The 13540-nt window shown below is 46.9% G+C and overlaps 1 protein-coding gene and 1 long non-coding RNA gene across 2 annotated transcripts; one reads left to right on the top strand and one right to left on the bottom strand.

The window, feature by feature from the left end:
- Positions 1-303: 303 nt before the first annotated feature.
- Positions 304-1963, bottom strand: LOC117004801 (cytochrome c oxidase subunit 6A1, mitochondrial). The gene is made up of 3 exons (XM_033075897.1): positions 1820-1963; positions 1400-1539; positions 304-574 (listed from the first exon to the last, which is right to left on the bottom strand). The coding sequence occupies exons 1-3, from the start codon at positions 1923-1925 to the stop codon at positions 494-496; spliced, it is 327 nt and encodes a 108-aa protein (XP_032931788.1). The 5' UTR covers positions 1926-1963; the 3' UTR covers positions 304-493.
- Positions 1964-2159: 196 nt separating this feature from the next.
- On the top strand, positions 2160-12648 carry LOC117004629. Its single transcript, XR_004419656.1, has 4 exons — positions 2160-2491; positions 9316-9435; positions 9811-9936; positions 12580-12648. It is a non-coding gene; the product is annotated as an uncharacterized LOC117004629 (long non-coding RNA).
- Positions 12649-13540: the final 892 nt, after the last annotated feature.

The following is a 13540-nucleotide window of genomic DNA, read 5'->3' as shown; positions in this document are numbered from 1 at the left end:
ATAAATATTACAAAACCTGATAATGGAGAATGTGCTTCAGTATATATTGAATTTTAATCTGCATATCTGTTCTTCTGGCTGTGAGTTTAGAGTCATCAGTTAAACCAGACATGAAAAATAGGAGATTGATCCATGCACTATGCCAAATGCATTGCTGTTTGTGTTATCAGATACAGGAATGTGTGTTAGCATTCAGGCAGTCAAACCCCTTTGCTCCTGCACTCTGTGGGAAACCTTAATGCTTTATGCAAATACTGAACTAAAAAGCTCCCAAGGATTCAGGTAAACAAGTCAAATCCCAAATTCACGTTCAGAGCTGTTTATTTAAAGGACCCCATCACAAGTATACACAGGGCCCACAACACCACTCAGCTTCATCGCAGAAGAAACACAAGAGTTTCTGAAACTGTGACCCCAGAAATGATGGTTCCCACTCAACATTCTGGTTCAAGATGGAAGAGCCAAAGTTCTGGCTGTTGTCAGGATCTTGGTTTTAATCTTCATAACCAGTTGGGAGAGGGTTAACGTGGGGGTTGTGAAACAGAGTTTTATTCCCATCACCCCAGGGGAAACGCTGTTGAAAGAAGAAAGAAAATAAGCCAGTGGCAGTTCCTGAACAATCCCTACAAGCACCTGAAACCAAGAACAGTACAGACTCAAACATCAATTCTCTCAGGCAATTAGTGACAGGACAAAAGGAAAAAGCCTCAAGCTGTGCTTTGTTCAGGCTGGACATCAGGATGAATTTCTTCACAAAAAGGGCTGCTAAACATTGGGATCAGGTGCCCAGGCTGCTGGGGTCTCCATCCCTGGAGGTGTTTAGGTATAGACTGGATATAGCACTTAGTGCCATGATCTGGTTGACAGGGTGGAGATGAGTCAAAGGTTGGACTTCAACTCATAAGACTTTACCAATATAAATGATTCTATGATCACACAGCTTGACAGACTGGTGAATTAAGCAAGCTGGCTCCCAGGATGGAGGAAGCAAGAGCTGGAATACTGGCCCTCTTAGCTGGGGGCTACAGTCTCTAAACAGCACAGTCTTTGCTCTTACTTAAACATGCACTTTGCTGTATTATGAGGACCCCAATTCTGAGCATTTGGGATCTCCTCTGCTACCTTTTAGAGCTGTGTTACTTTAAGTAGAGCAGCTCTAGGACTGAAACGTTTTTCAGCAAGACATTAGGAGAATCGCTCTGGGGTGGGAAGGCCTGTGAATATCATGGTACTTCATCAGAGCTGAGACAAACCCTCACTGCCTCAGAAACAGCCATGAGTTGGTATCACAGCCATCTCACATAGCAGTCAAGATAGGAAAAGAGGCTGCAGCAATTTCGTAGGAAGCTGTGCAGCCGCGGAGGAGCAGGGGGCAGCCGCACACCGCGGGCAGCAGTACCTTGGTCCTGATGCGGAGGTGCGGGTAGGGCACGAACTCGGGCCGCTCGTGCCCGTGATGTGCCTTCAGGTAGCAGTTGAGCATGCACACACCCACGCCGGGCAGCGCCACCACGAAGGTCAACATCTTCCACATACGGGCTGGGCGGGGGCAGGGACAGCAATTAGAACAACCACCACGGCTTTATGACTGACTGACAGCGCGGTCGGTACAGTGAGCGCATTGACGAGGCACTAATGAACCCCGTGTCCCGCGCTCCCTCCCGTTTGTAACGGGGATCCGCGCTCACAATTCAAGCCGCGCTGTCCCGGCGGGGGCCCGCACCGAGCGCCTGCTATGCCCCGTTCCCGCAGCGAAGGGCACCGGCTCTCAAGGGCACCGGCTGCCGCGGCTCCGCCTCGCCCCGCAGAGCCCCGTTACCTCCACCCTCCTCGTGTGCCGCGGCCGCCGCCAAGCCGCGCGCCGGCAGGGAGCGCGGGGCGGCGGCGCCAAGCAGCAGGCGGGACAGCCGTCCGAGCGCCGCCATGTCGTCCTGTCCGCACACCGCCACCGGGACCGGAACCGGAACCGCGCCGGGCGGAACCGCCGGCGGCAGCGGCCGCGCTGACCTTGAGCGGCACGGCCCGCGCGCACGCGCCGCCCGCGCGGGAGGGGAAGGCGGTGACGTCACGGGCGGTGCGGCCTGAGGGCGGCCGGCGCCATCTTGGTGCTGAGGGCGGAGCGAGTCGGGAGGGGCTGGGAGCTCGTCCTGGGGCGGAGACACAGCCTCAAGGTGACACGTACAGACTCGCCTAGGTTGGAGGTGACCTCGGAGGGCATAGTGTCCGTGCTATGACCTAGCACTACCGTGTCAGCCAGACCGTGGCACTCAGTGCTGTGTCCAGTCTTTCCTTAAACACCTCCAGGGACGGTGATTCCACCGTGATTCCCTGAGCAGCCCATTGCAATGTCTGATCACACTTCCTGTGGAGAAATTACTGCTGATGTCCAACCTTAACCTCCCCTGGTGCAGCTGGAGGCCATTTCCTCTTGTGCTGTTGCTATTGCCTGGGAGAAGAGGCCGACCCTCACCTGCCTACAACCTCCTGTCAGGTAGAGAGTGAGAAGTAGTTAAGAGAGTGAGAAGTCCTGAGGCTGTGGGATCAGGGAAAATGCTGGGGACATCCCAGGCATGAGGGGATCAAAGAGCCCCTCAAATGGTGCAGTTCTGTTAACACTAAATGTAACACTATAGCACTAAATGTTTTTAATTACATGAGTTCCTGGGATGATTCTACTGAAATAATAACATGACTTGAATGAACACAAGATCTCCAGAAAAAAAAAAATTACACATACCTAGATTCTCTTTTAGTTCTTTACTGGTGCCTGATGTGGTGCCTGTCGATGCCTGTGGTGGCTGTTTGACTTTTGGCAGAAGCTGTGTCTGTGGACAGTACATTTTTCAGCACTTAAAACCCCACAGCAAAACGAGAGTATTCCCATGATGCATGCAGAAATTGTAACATAAAAAAGCAAATAAACTGACCTTTTGGGAAGGACGGTGGTAGGGGCTGGCCTGAGAGGAATGACATGGAGGAATTGTGTTTTACTCCAAACAAGGTTGTTGGAAGGAGGAGGTTTGTTGGTCGTGTGCACACCTTGGTCCCATGGAATAGGTTGCTTCTCTGTTGCCAAGACCAAGGCATGCAGTGTGCCATGGCCATAAGATGGTAGAGAGATGTGTTTGCTGCTGGGGAGCGGGATTTCTTTACCCATTTTCACTTGGAGCAGGGCTCGTGTCCGATTTACTGTGTAGCATAAAGGAAAGATAGCCAGAACCTTGAAGGCTGTTGTGAAACACACCTTACCATAAAAATATTGCTCAGTTATTTACTTTATCTGGGCACTGTAAACTGTTAAAAGTGCTTTGATTTCTTTGTTCTTCTCTTATTTTTTTTAAACTACAATTACCTCTTCCAGTACTTTGCTTTTGTATTATTTTATTTAATAAATAATTTTAAGGACAGCTTTGCTCCCATACTGAAAGAAATTATTCCCAGAAGTTATATTGTGTGTACCTGCACAAGTGTTCTGTCATCATGGACACGATGCATTTTGTACAAAAGAGCTCTCAAACCACTGGGGCTCACCGTGTGCACACACACCTGCTTTGCTAAATCCACACTGGAGCTAGATTTTGCCTTTCCACACCTTCACCCTTTGGATTCAGGCTTATGAGATGTCTAACCCATCAGACTTTTAATTTAAAAGGAATTTGCATGTGTTTTTTTAGGGGGAAAGCAGAAGATCTGAGAATGATTTAGTACAATATTTCAGTGATGAAACTAAGATTAAGTTCTGTATCCTAAAGCAAATTTGTAGCGGGAGCTACATAAACAAAACTGCTGTTGTTTGTAGCAAAAAGAACTTTAAGTAAGCAGCAGACACTAATGTTTACAAATTAGATAAAACAAAGAATCAGGAAAACAAGCAAACATCTGTCTAGGATGAGGGAAAATTCTCTCTAAAGTAAAACAGATTTGTGAGCTGTGCTGCTGCTGCTGCAGCCTCAAAACACAACATGCAAGTATTCAGCAGGAGGTGAGAGCAGACAAGGTTTGCTTCTCCCAAGTTCTCCCTGACACCTTTACTCCTCTGACAGTCTGGAAATGCTCTTTGGAGAAGGCAATAGTAGCAACTCTTAGCACAGCTGCCCCAAGTGCACCTTGTGTCACCCATGTAGATCCAAGGGGCTCGTGGAGAGAAACAAAAATGGGGTTTGAGTCTGTCCTGAACCTGAGTGTGGTAGCAGGTTCAGTACAGTCTGAGTTGCACTGATTTAAAATGGGTCTGTCTTAGTCTTCATCATCCCAACAGATGTGATTGATCTCTGTATGAGGTGTATCAGGAGTCTGGTGGGTCTGATTCACATCTTTAAATGTAAATTAGGAATGACTGCTGGGAGACACAAAAGATTCCAGAAGAATAATTTCTTTTAGCTGAGGGAAGACAGGCAGGTATTGAAGGAAACCTAGATATTTTAAGAGTATTGTGAGTAATGTTTTGATGTAGTTGTATGAAATGTGTTTAACTCTACAATATGAGATGGTTATTATCACTGTGATGATTGCAGGCCTTCTGACAGCACATGTTTTTACAAAGGTGTGTGGAAAGTGAGGGAACAGTCAGCTCTGGCTCTGCAGCTCTGTCTGAATTATTGACTCATGGCCGGGAAAACCCCTCTTGTACTCACTACTGTGCCTTGCAGAAAAGGTTTCAGGTGGGTTTTCCCCCAGCTGACCTATCTGAGGGCCTAAAGTTTGATTTAGAAAATACCTTATCAGCTTTAAAAATCCAGGCCTAAATCCAGCATTTTGAGAAACTTTCATCAGGTACATTTTTGCAAAAGATCCAATATCCCAGGAACTTTCTGAGTGCAGAAATGCTACAGAGTGAGCTCTAAAAAGTGAGGGGGGGGAAAAAAATATATGTCTATGAAGTGGTAGTAGGCAGTGACTGAGAGAAAGCTGTTTCACAGCAGTGGTGGGACAGGTGGAGGTGAGGCCAGAACTCTGTAATCTCACTTGGCTGCCCTGTACCAGTGTCCTGCTGGGTGTGCAGCAGTGCCATGTGACACCGTGGATCATGTCGCTGTTCTGTTCAGCACAGTTTGAACGATTGCAGCGGGCTGGTAGAGGTGGAGCTCAGCAGAGGTGATGCACTACAATGAAAAGGAGTGTTTGTAGTGCAGAAGCTTCTCGGGTTTACATGGATTGTGCACAGAAATGCTTGTGGGAGAACAGAGCTTTGGCTTTCAGGTAACGGCCCTAAATATAGTGAGTTTTGAGAACCGCTCTGATTCCGAATCACTTGCCAAAGACTCGTCTTTCACCCTCCTTTCTGTTCCTCTTCCCAGCTGCAGCGGTGGGTGGCAGAGAGAGGGCAGGATACCAGCGTGGGTCCCCATGAGCTGGGAGGGAGGTATCGGAGCAATGCCGGCCCGGCCCGCCTGGTGGCAAACTGCTTTCACTGGAAATGCAGCTCCGTTCACCACGTCTGGGAACAGCAAATGCACTCTCCGGGATTGCAGGCTGTAATCTCATCCCCGTGCATTTTCGCATTTTCAGGGCCCTGCTCATTCCTCTCGAATAGCAATATTGCCTCCATCAGATACTGGCTTAACAAACGCGGGGTTCGTGCTGCAGAGATAGCGTCTGTCTCAAACTTCACAGAGTTTGTGGGGGCAGAAGTTTTCTTCATCTTCTCCCTGTAGTCCTGGAACGGCAGAAATCAATATTCTGACATCTGTAAATCCTTTGTTCCCCTTTTCACCAGGGCTTTATCAGCTTTGGGAGGGAGGGATGGGGAGAAGAGGGCCCATTGTCCCTTCTCTCGGGAATGATCTGGAACTACTATGCAAATCTTCATTTGAAGACCCTGGGAACTGGGGGAGGGCTTTAGCTGCGAGCTCAGTGGGAGGGGAGCTCTGAATCCCTGCTCACGCACTCCTGCCTAGTGCAAGGAGCTGGGAAGAGTCTTTTGAACGAGCAGAAGAGACATTTTGTGCTTTGTGCGTTCCTGTGAGGCTTTGCACTCTTTATGTCTCCCGTTTTGTGCCTTTTTTTCTGCCTACTTCTTCTAAATGTTTGCATAAGAATTGGGGGCGGGGGGGGGGAGCGAGCCGAGAGGTGCGATTAGCAGTGATGAAGTCAGAAGGGTGCAGCACCTCTCCTGCCCCCCTCTCACACTCTGGAGTCTCCCACCAAGCAGTGGAGCAGCTGCAGTGGTTCTGACACACCTACATCCCGATTGCTGGCATTAGCATGTGGCACAGGCACAGATTCAGTAAAGGAAATGATTCAGCTGGTCAGGAGTAGTGGAGTAGAACAATTTGCAGTCCTGAAATGAACACGTCATAGCCAGGTCTTAAGAAGCCACCTCTTACAGGGGCAAAGACCCACAGAGCAAAACCTGCTTTGTGAAACCCTGAGGTCTGTCCTGGCTTGGCTCCGAGTCACCTGTTTTGTATTAGGGCAGGGTCACACTAACTGCCAAGTTTCCTGCAACTTATGTAGGGTACTCTGTAGGCCTCATGGAAGGGGAGATATCCTGGCCTGGCTTAGATGAACAGGACAGTGGGAGAGGGACAGTTCAGATGCATATTTTGTGTTTATCACTGCTGCAAAGGTAGTCCTTTTGATTCTTGACCTTTGCTTTCAGGTCATCTGTCTCATCGTTTATTTTTCAAATTTTGAGGGGTTTAATATTCCAGAAAACGAACGTTTACTTTTGAACAATGACAGCCCTGGAAAATGCAACACTACTCACTCTCTCCCAGACAGCTGAGATGATGTGACCTTTTAAAAGTCTCATCTTCTGTCAAAACCATAGGACTAGACGCCTTAAGCCCTGATTCTGTGTTACCTCCCACGTTAAAGCCAAAGCAGTGTAAAGCACCGGTGTTTATCTGCAAGTACTTTACTGCTTTGTGGAGGGAAAGTTTGGTCTCGACCCCAGTTGGGTCTGAATGCGCTCTCATTTCCCATGTGTAACTCTAGAATGACTCAGCTGACTGGGGTGAACCCCTGGAATTGTGCTAGCTGGAAACCAGCCTGGACATGCCCTCTGGCTCCTGTAAGTGCCCCCAGCACCTGTGCACGCTCCCACATCCATGCAGATGCTTTTCTGAGTACACTTGTTTGCATGAGGGCTGGTGCGTGAATGCACATTCTTCTCACCCACGTCTCACATACGCATGCAAACACACATCCTCGAGTGCACACAGCCATTCCCTTTCTCTCATACACGTTTGTGCACATACACAGACCTTTTTGAAAGCTCCTGTTTTCAGAAAGGTTTTATTTATAGGTCCTGCCTGGTTGTGAATGTGAAAGAGAGAAAGCCCCTCAGAGGGTTCCTTTCATGTGTAAATCAGCCTAGGCTGAGAGCACTGGGGTCACTGAGAGGAGGATTTCACTCTTAATTACTCAGAGAGAAAGCAGGCAGGGGACTTTCTCAAACTAATAGGGCTGTTCTCTGCTGGGGAAATCAGTTTGAGACGCCCAAATTTCTCTTGCATCAGATTTCGGGCTCTGATTCACAGGCCTCCTCTGCCAGTAGCAAGAGCTGTCTATGTGGCACTCGGAACAAACAGTTCAGCTTCCAAAACAGCTTACTTATTAAAGATGGTTATGCTCCCTCTAATAATTGAGTGTTCCTTGGAGACCAACGAAGAGCTGACCTAGCTTGCTTCGTTTTTATGCTACTTTTATTGACAAATATATTAGTCTGTGATACATATATCTGTGACTCCATCTGAGAACCTCAGTATTCTTTCAGACCTGAAAACTCACATTCTCTGCCAAGTAGAAAAATGCTGTCCAGTGATTAATCCAGTGAGCAGGACTCTGAATTTGAACTTGAAACCAGCATTGAATTCCCAGTTCAGCCACCGAATGCCTTTGTATCCTTAGCTGTGGAGTGGAGTAATCTCTCCGGAATGGGGCTGTTAAGAACTAAAGTCAATATGTATTGTGATACTCTTGGTAATAAGGCTGTGAATGCCAAGGTAAATGGGTGTGTCTGAAGAGATGTGTCTTTTTCTTGGGATGCAATACAATCACAATCACGGGGATTCCTCTGCTGATGTAGCATTGTCACCTTTCATCTCTGGTCATAAAACTGAGTCTGGAAATCTGCTGCAGAGGTGAGAACTGCCAGGCACAAGTCACCGAGTAGTCTAGAGGGACTTCAGGACCTGCTGGAGCCACCACACACTAACAGAAGGTGTAGCTGTCAGGAGTTGCAGGGAAGAAATCTGTGTTGTCAAATGCATACTCATACAAGCATGTGAGTGTGCATTTACATATTTTAACTTCACTTGACGAAATGCACACCTTCTCATCTGTACCTCATTTTCATATGTGGCCTCTGCTTTTCTGAACAGGAAATAAATGCATTGAGGGCTGAACATTCCCAGGCCATGCACAAATAGCCTCCTGGGAGTCTTGATTCAGGATTCTTGAAGCTGCCTTAGTTCAGCGTGCCTGGAAAGGTGGAGGGGTTTGCCTGAGAGCACCTGTTTGAGGATGCTGGCTCATAGTGTTGGGAGCCATCGGCAGATGAGCTCAGCAGTCTGAAGTATCTGCAGAGATCAGAGGGAAATGAATGGGTCATTTCTTTTGCAAATGAGGAGCTGCAATCTGGAGCAGCCTTAGCAGAGCCCAGCATGTGGGTCCAGGCTGTTCCTTTTATGAGCTGATGGAAATGGGGCCCAGAAGGACTTCCCTGATGGAGTTCTGTCACAGCCTTTATTATCTTTCTCTCCTGCAGCATGCACTGGGTGTAGAATATGGATATGGGGTTATCCTGGCTACCAGCACTCTCAAGAGGATGAAGATCTTATGGCTGCATAGAAAACCTTGGGCTGCAGGGTGTCCTTATTGCTGTTCCAGGAGGAAAGTCTTGGTTTAAGATGTGTCTTGGGGTGTCTTGTGTGTCTTGGTTTAAGAACACATGTATATTTCTGCCTTAGTGCTCCTTTTTGCCCAACCTACACTAAAATGAGTAAATCCAAGTGCTGCTTTAAAATAATGCACATAACTGGCTAATGGATTAAAACCCCTGGATTCTGTTCTTCATTCTGGGGGTAAATTTTCAGTTACTCTGCAAAGCCCTGTGAATGCCTGTGCCTCACTTTTTCTGCAAAACACTGGAGAAAGGTAGTGTTTTCTCTTTTATTGTAACATCTTGAGGATTTGGGGTGCAGAGTGCTTTATATATATAAAATATCACTGTTAACACTGCCAGAGAAATCTCTTTAAGCCTACTTTTATGCAACATTACTTTGTCTGAATTGTTGATTCAGAATTAATTTTATTTTTATCTAAACAATGTCAGTTCTCTCTTGCTATTTTTGTTTTGCTTTTTCGCAGACCACCAGGGAGCTCCTTTAGCTGTGACATTGTAATGGGAGGTGGAGACACCTCGAGGAGAAGGTCGAGACCAACAACAGCAATTACAGTCAATAACATCCTGGCTTGCCTCGATTACAGGTTTGTGTGTGATCTGTGCATGTCATCTTTCCTATGTACAGGTGTTTGCAATGAGGCAGGGCATGAAAACAACTGTCTCCTTTGTAGGAACTCTAGGAGCAGCTTCCTGTTATTATTGTCTTTTCACAGCCTCAGACAGAGTAGGGCAAGGTGAGGGTTTTAGGGGAAGGCTTTAAGGTTGAAGTAAATGTACTCAGGGTTTCCCTCACTGCTGTGGTGTTACAGCCATGACAAGCAGCTAGAAGTTAGAACAGTCTTGGGACTGCCAGAACTTGCACTAAAGGGAAACATGAACTTATGTTTAAATTTTACTTCTCAACTTCTGCTGTGTATGAAGGATTGTTTTTTATGGCTTTCATCTCTATTTTCCTTTAGAAACCTCAGGAGGACTGCACACCCTTCAAATCTGTGTTGATGTGTTTTAAATACATGGTATGGAGCACATCCACTCTCAGTAGGTTGCAGAGAGGGACCATAAAATCATAGCACATATTTGGAGAGGTAAGCTTGTTTTTTATTTCCTGGAAGCATCAGCCAGGTTTACACCACTTTGTATAGGAAGAGCTGCAGGACAAGATGAATTGCAAGACAATTTCATGTGTGGGGTAGGGCTGAGGTTAGCAGTGGAGCCTGTGTCCAGGCTGTAATTTGACAGCAGATATGGGCACACAGTAATGCGGGCTCTGAAAATCGCAGAAGCCTGCTGAGTTATTGTGAGCTGGAGGAGCTTTTCTGTTTGTGGACACATGGGTCTGCCTGCCTTACATTGTGTGGACATAACTGAGACATAAAGGAGGCTGGCAAATTGCAGAACACTGATGGAAGGGGGCACAGGGGGCTGAAGAAGAAAAGTTGAGAGTTTGCAGACAAAGAGCTCAGGCCTAGTTGTGAATTCCTAGCAGGCACTTGGTCTTTAAATGAAAATGTTTGTCAAGCAACATACTGATTTAATGTGGGAATTGGATGGATAATCTGCAAAGGTTTTTTGGTTTGTGGTGTGATCACAGGAGATTTAACAGAGAAAGCAGTTTTATTTTCTCTCAAAGTATGCATTTGTTCATGTACCAAAACTATATAGGGCAGGCATAGAGGACAGCACACAAAGAGAGACACATGATACACATAGTATTTCTGCAGATTTGCACTGATTGTAAGTAAGGCATATAATGTGATTTTCTCCTGTTAGTGTCCAACCATACCATCAGCAGCATTGGTGGATTATCCAGAGCCTTGCATCAGCTGCTGCACCTGGCTGCTGGTCTGCATTCCCTATCCCACAGACCCACTCCTCTTTTACCTGGGCAATGCACCTGGCATTTCCATTGTGAGCAGCACCTTTCTAGGACCCTTCCTTATGTCCTGTCACTGCACTGGGACCTCAGTGTCATGATGTCGTGCCTTGGCTGTGCTCAGGCTGCACGACTGTGCTGTGCCTGTCACTGAGCTGCTGGGACTGGTGCATTCCACAGAGCACAGCCAGCAGCTCTGTCTGGGCTGTGTGTAACCCTTTTTGGTGCCTGCTGGGAATGGAACAGGCTCTGCACAGCAGCTTGGAAGGCAGTCCCACTACCACACCTCTAGCTGATGCACAGGCTTGTAGTATTTTTAGATGAGACCCTCATTTCAAGTTTGTTTTTGTTTATTTGTTTTGTTTTTTAAACTTTCAAAAGTTTTTTTCTTGGACCCTGAACCATTCCTATGCTGGAGCCTTGTGAGTTAGTTAGTAAGGGCTCAAAAGTTTTTGGTAGATGTGTGCAGAAAATAGCTACAGGGTTGGTCATTCCTGTAAATCATTGGACTCTTCATAAATTTAATTCTGGGCTTTTCCTTAAAAGCCCTCTCCCAAACTGGACACAAGACAATGGACACCAGCAGGCACAGCTCCCAGTGACTAGGACATTGTCACATATCCAAAAGCCTGGTGGGAGGAGCAGACATTAGGTCTGAATTCATCCTGGCAGGGAGATTTGGCTGAGAGAGAAGGAAAAGAAGGTCAAAGGCAGCTCCAAGGAAACGGCTTTGGTTTGAAATGTTTCATTAGATTTTTCACACTGGAAATATAAAGTACAAGAATACAATTACTTGGCAGAGAAGCCACATTTAACAGTCCTGTATGCTTTCAGTGCTCTATATGAAAGGAGATACAATATATCCCTGGCCACCTCAGCAAAATTATGGGTTCCTCTTCGTAAGTGTGGCTTTTTTTTCCAAAATATTTTACATAATTTGGAGGCTTTTAAAATCAATATTGATAAAATATGTGCTTTTTTCAGTAGACCATTGCTCTCTGCTGTATCCATGTATATTTTTCAGGGCAGACTGGCTTTATCTGAGCAGTGTATCAGTGTCCCGGTGCAGCTGGAAACACTTTTGGGATGCTCACCTAATATTTTTTCCCTTCCTTGCTCTCTGTTTGATTTTTCCTGGTGTAACTCAATAAGATAATCATGGACACCATTTTCCAAAGGGTTAGTCTTTCCTTATTGATTCAACAAGTTCTCTTTGGAAAACAGCTGTTATCTACCACTTGGGTTTTGTTACCCCAGGAAGTTTCACCTCTCCATGCAGGCAGGGTTGGGAGTTTGGACTGATGCAGATACCTACAAGACCTGCCAGTGCAGGGCCATGGCAGATGTCACCTGTGAGGAGGTAGGAAATGGGGTACCAGTATGTCTTGTCTGTGTTCTTCTTTTAGGACATAGTTTGACCATAGAGCTGAGCAAACGAAATGTCACAGAGGAATATATGGTGTGGGTATCTTTTTAAATGGAAAACCAAAATTAGTTTACATTTGCATTTTTTCTGGTTTAAGTTACAAGCTAAAAATGTGAAAAGGCTTTGTCATCACATCTCAGTGGCAGTTTTCTTTACTTTGGCCTAGAAAGAAGGGTTTCCCAACAGACTGGCAAAACACGAGCACACATACAGTGCCCTGCAAAGGTAATTCCTCAGCAGACCCAGAAACAGCTGAAGTACAGATTGTCAGCCTTGCACACTGCTAACCTCTGTGGCATACTTGTACCCAGGTTCCTTTGCCAGCATTTGGAATAATTTTTATGTTGTCCCCTGGCTGTGCTGGGCAGTGTGTTGATAGGGCCCTGAGTGCACCAGCTGATTCTGCAACCTCCTACCCCTGTCCTACAGGTTTGGCTGCCTGTGTTCGAGGTCTGTCATGATACAGTGGAATGTAATCTGGGATCAGAGTGCTGTGAGAAGAGCTGTCTGCCAAAGAGCTGGGAGAAGCCAGCTGGGGCCTCCCCAGTTGCATTGGGAGCCATGGCACAGAGCTGCCCTTGTCCTCAGTCCTCATTTGGTGTGGGCTCTAAGGGTGTTTGTGCCTGACTGTGGACCTGGCTGTGGCTGATCCTGACTTGATTTCCTGGCTTGGCTTCAGACCTGGCACATCCCTGTGGGCTCACTGATCTCCTGGCTATTTGTTGTCACTGTCAAACCTGCTCTGCTCTTCTTGCTTGGTCACTGTGTCTGTGCCCCTTTTTCCTGCTGTCCTTGCTGCCAGCCCTGCTCACCTTTGCTCCTCAGGCTCCCCAAGCTCCTCTGCAGCTGCTGCTCTGCCCAGCTCCCGGCATGGACCACAGCACTTCCACGTGTCTGAGACTCCTGGAGGGGATGGGCAGTGATGTGATAGACATGATTGCTATGACAATAAGGAAGATGTGGCATTAGCTTTGCCTCCCTTCAGCTTCCTGAGAAGCCAAAGCGAAATTCAGGTCTATGGGCACGAGCCCGGGTGCCGGGAGAGCAGCCGGCAGGAGGAGCTCGCTGGACACGTCGCTGGATCCTTCCCAAGCACTCACAGATGCAGGTTTCAAGGGCATCGCTTTAGATCTGCCTTCTTGGGACTTTCTTGCAGACAAACCACAAGCAGCAGAAGACAGAGGAAACTTCGTAGTATTGCAACCGAGCAGCCCCAGTGATTTATTTTAAACTCTTTTTAGAGTTTTCTCAGCTTGTTTCTCCTACCATGATGCTTTTATCTGTCTTCATTTTAGATACTTAAGGTATTCAGGAAGATGTTGAGGATACCTTTTAGTCCCTAGAAGTGGCCAAGTGTTTTATTTTCCAAGAAACCTAGTGTAAGATTTCT

The sequence above is a fragment of the Catharus ustulatus genome, chromosome 18 (genome assembly GCF_009819885.2).
Source record: "Catharus ustulatus isolate bCatUst1 chromosome 18, bCatUst1.pri.v2, whole genome shotgun sequence".
Lineage (NCBI taxonomy): Eukaryota > Metazoa > Chordata > Aves > Passeriformes > Turdidae > Catharus > Catharus ustulatus.
The sequence above is the reverse complement of the archived record's forward strand: the minus strand, read 5'-3'. Positions and strand labels throughout refer to the sequence as shown.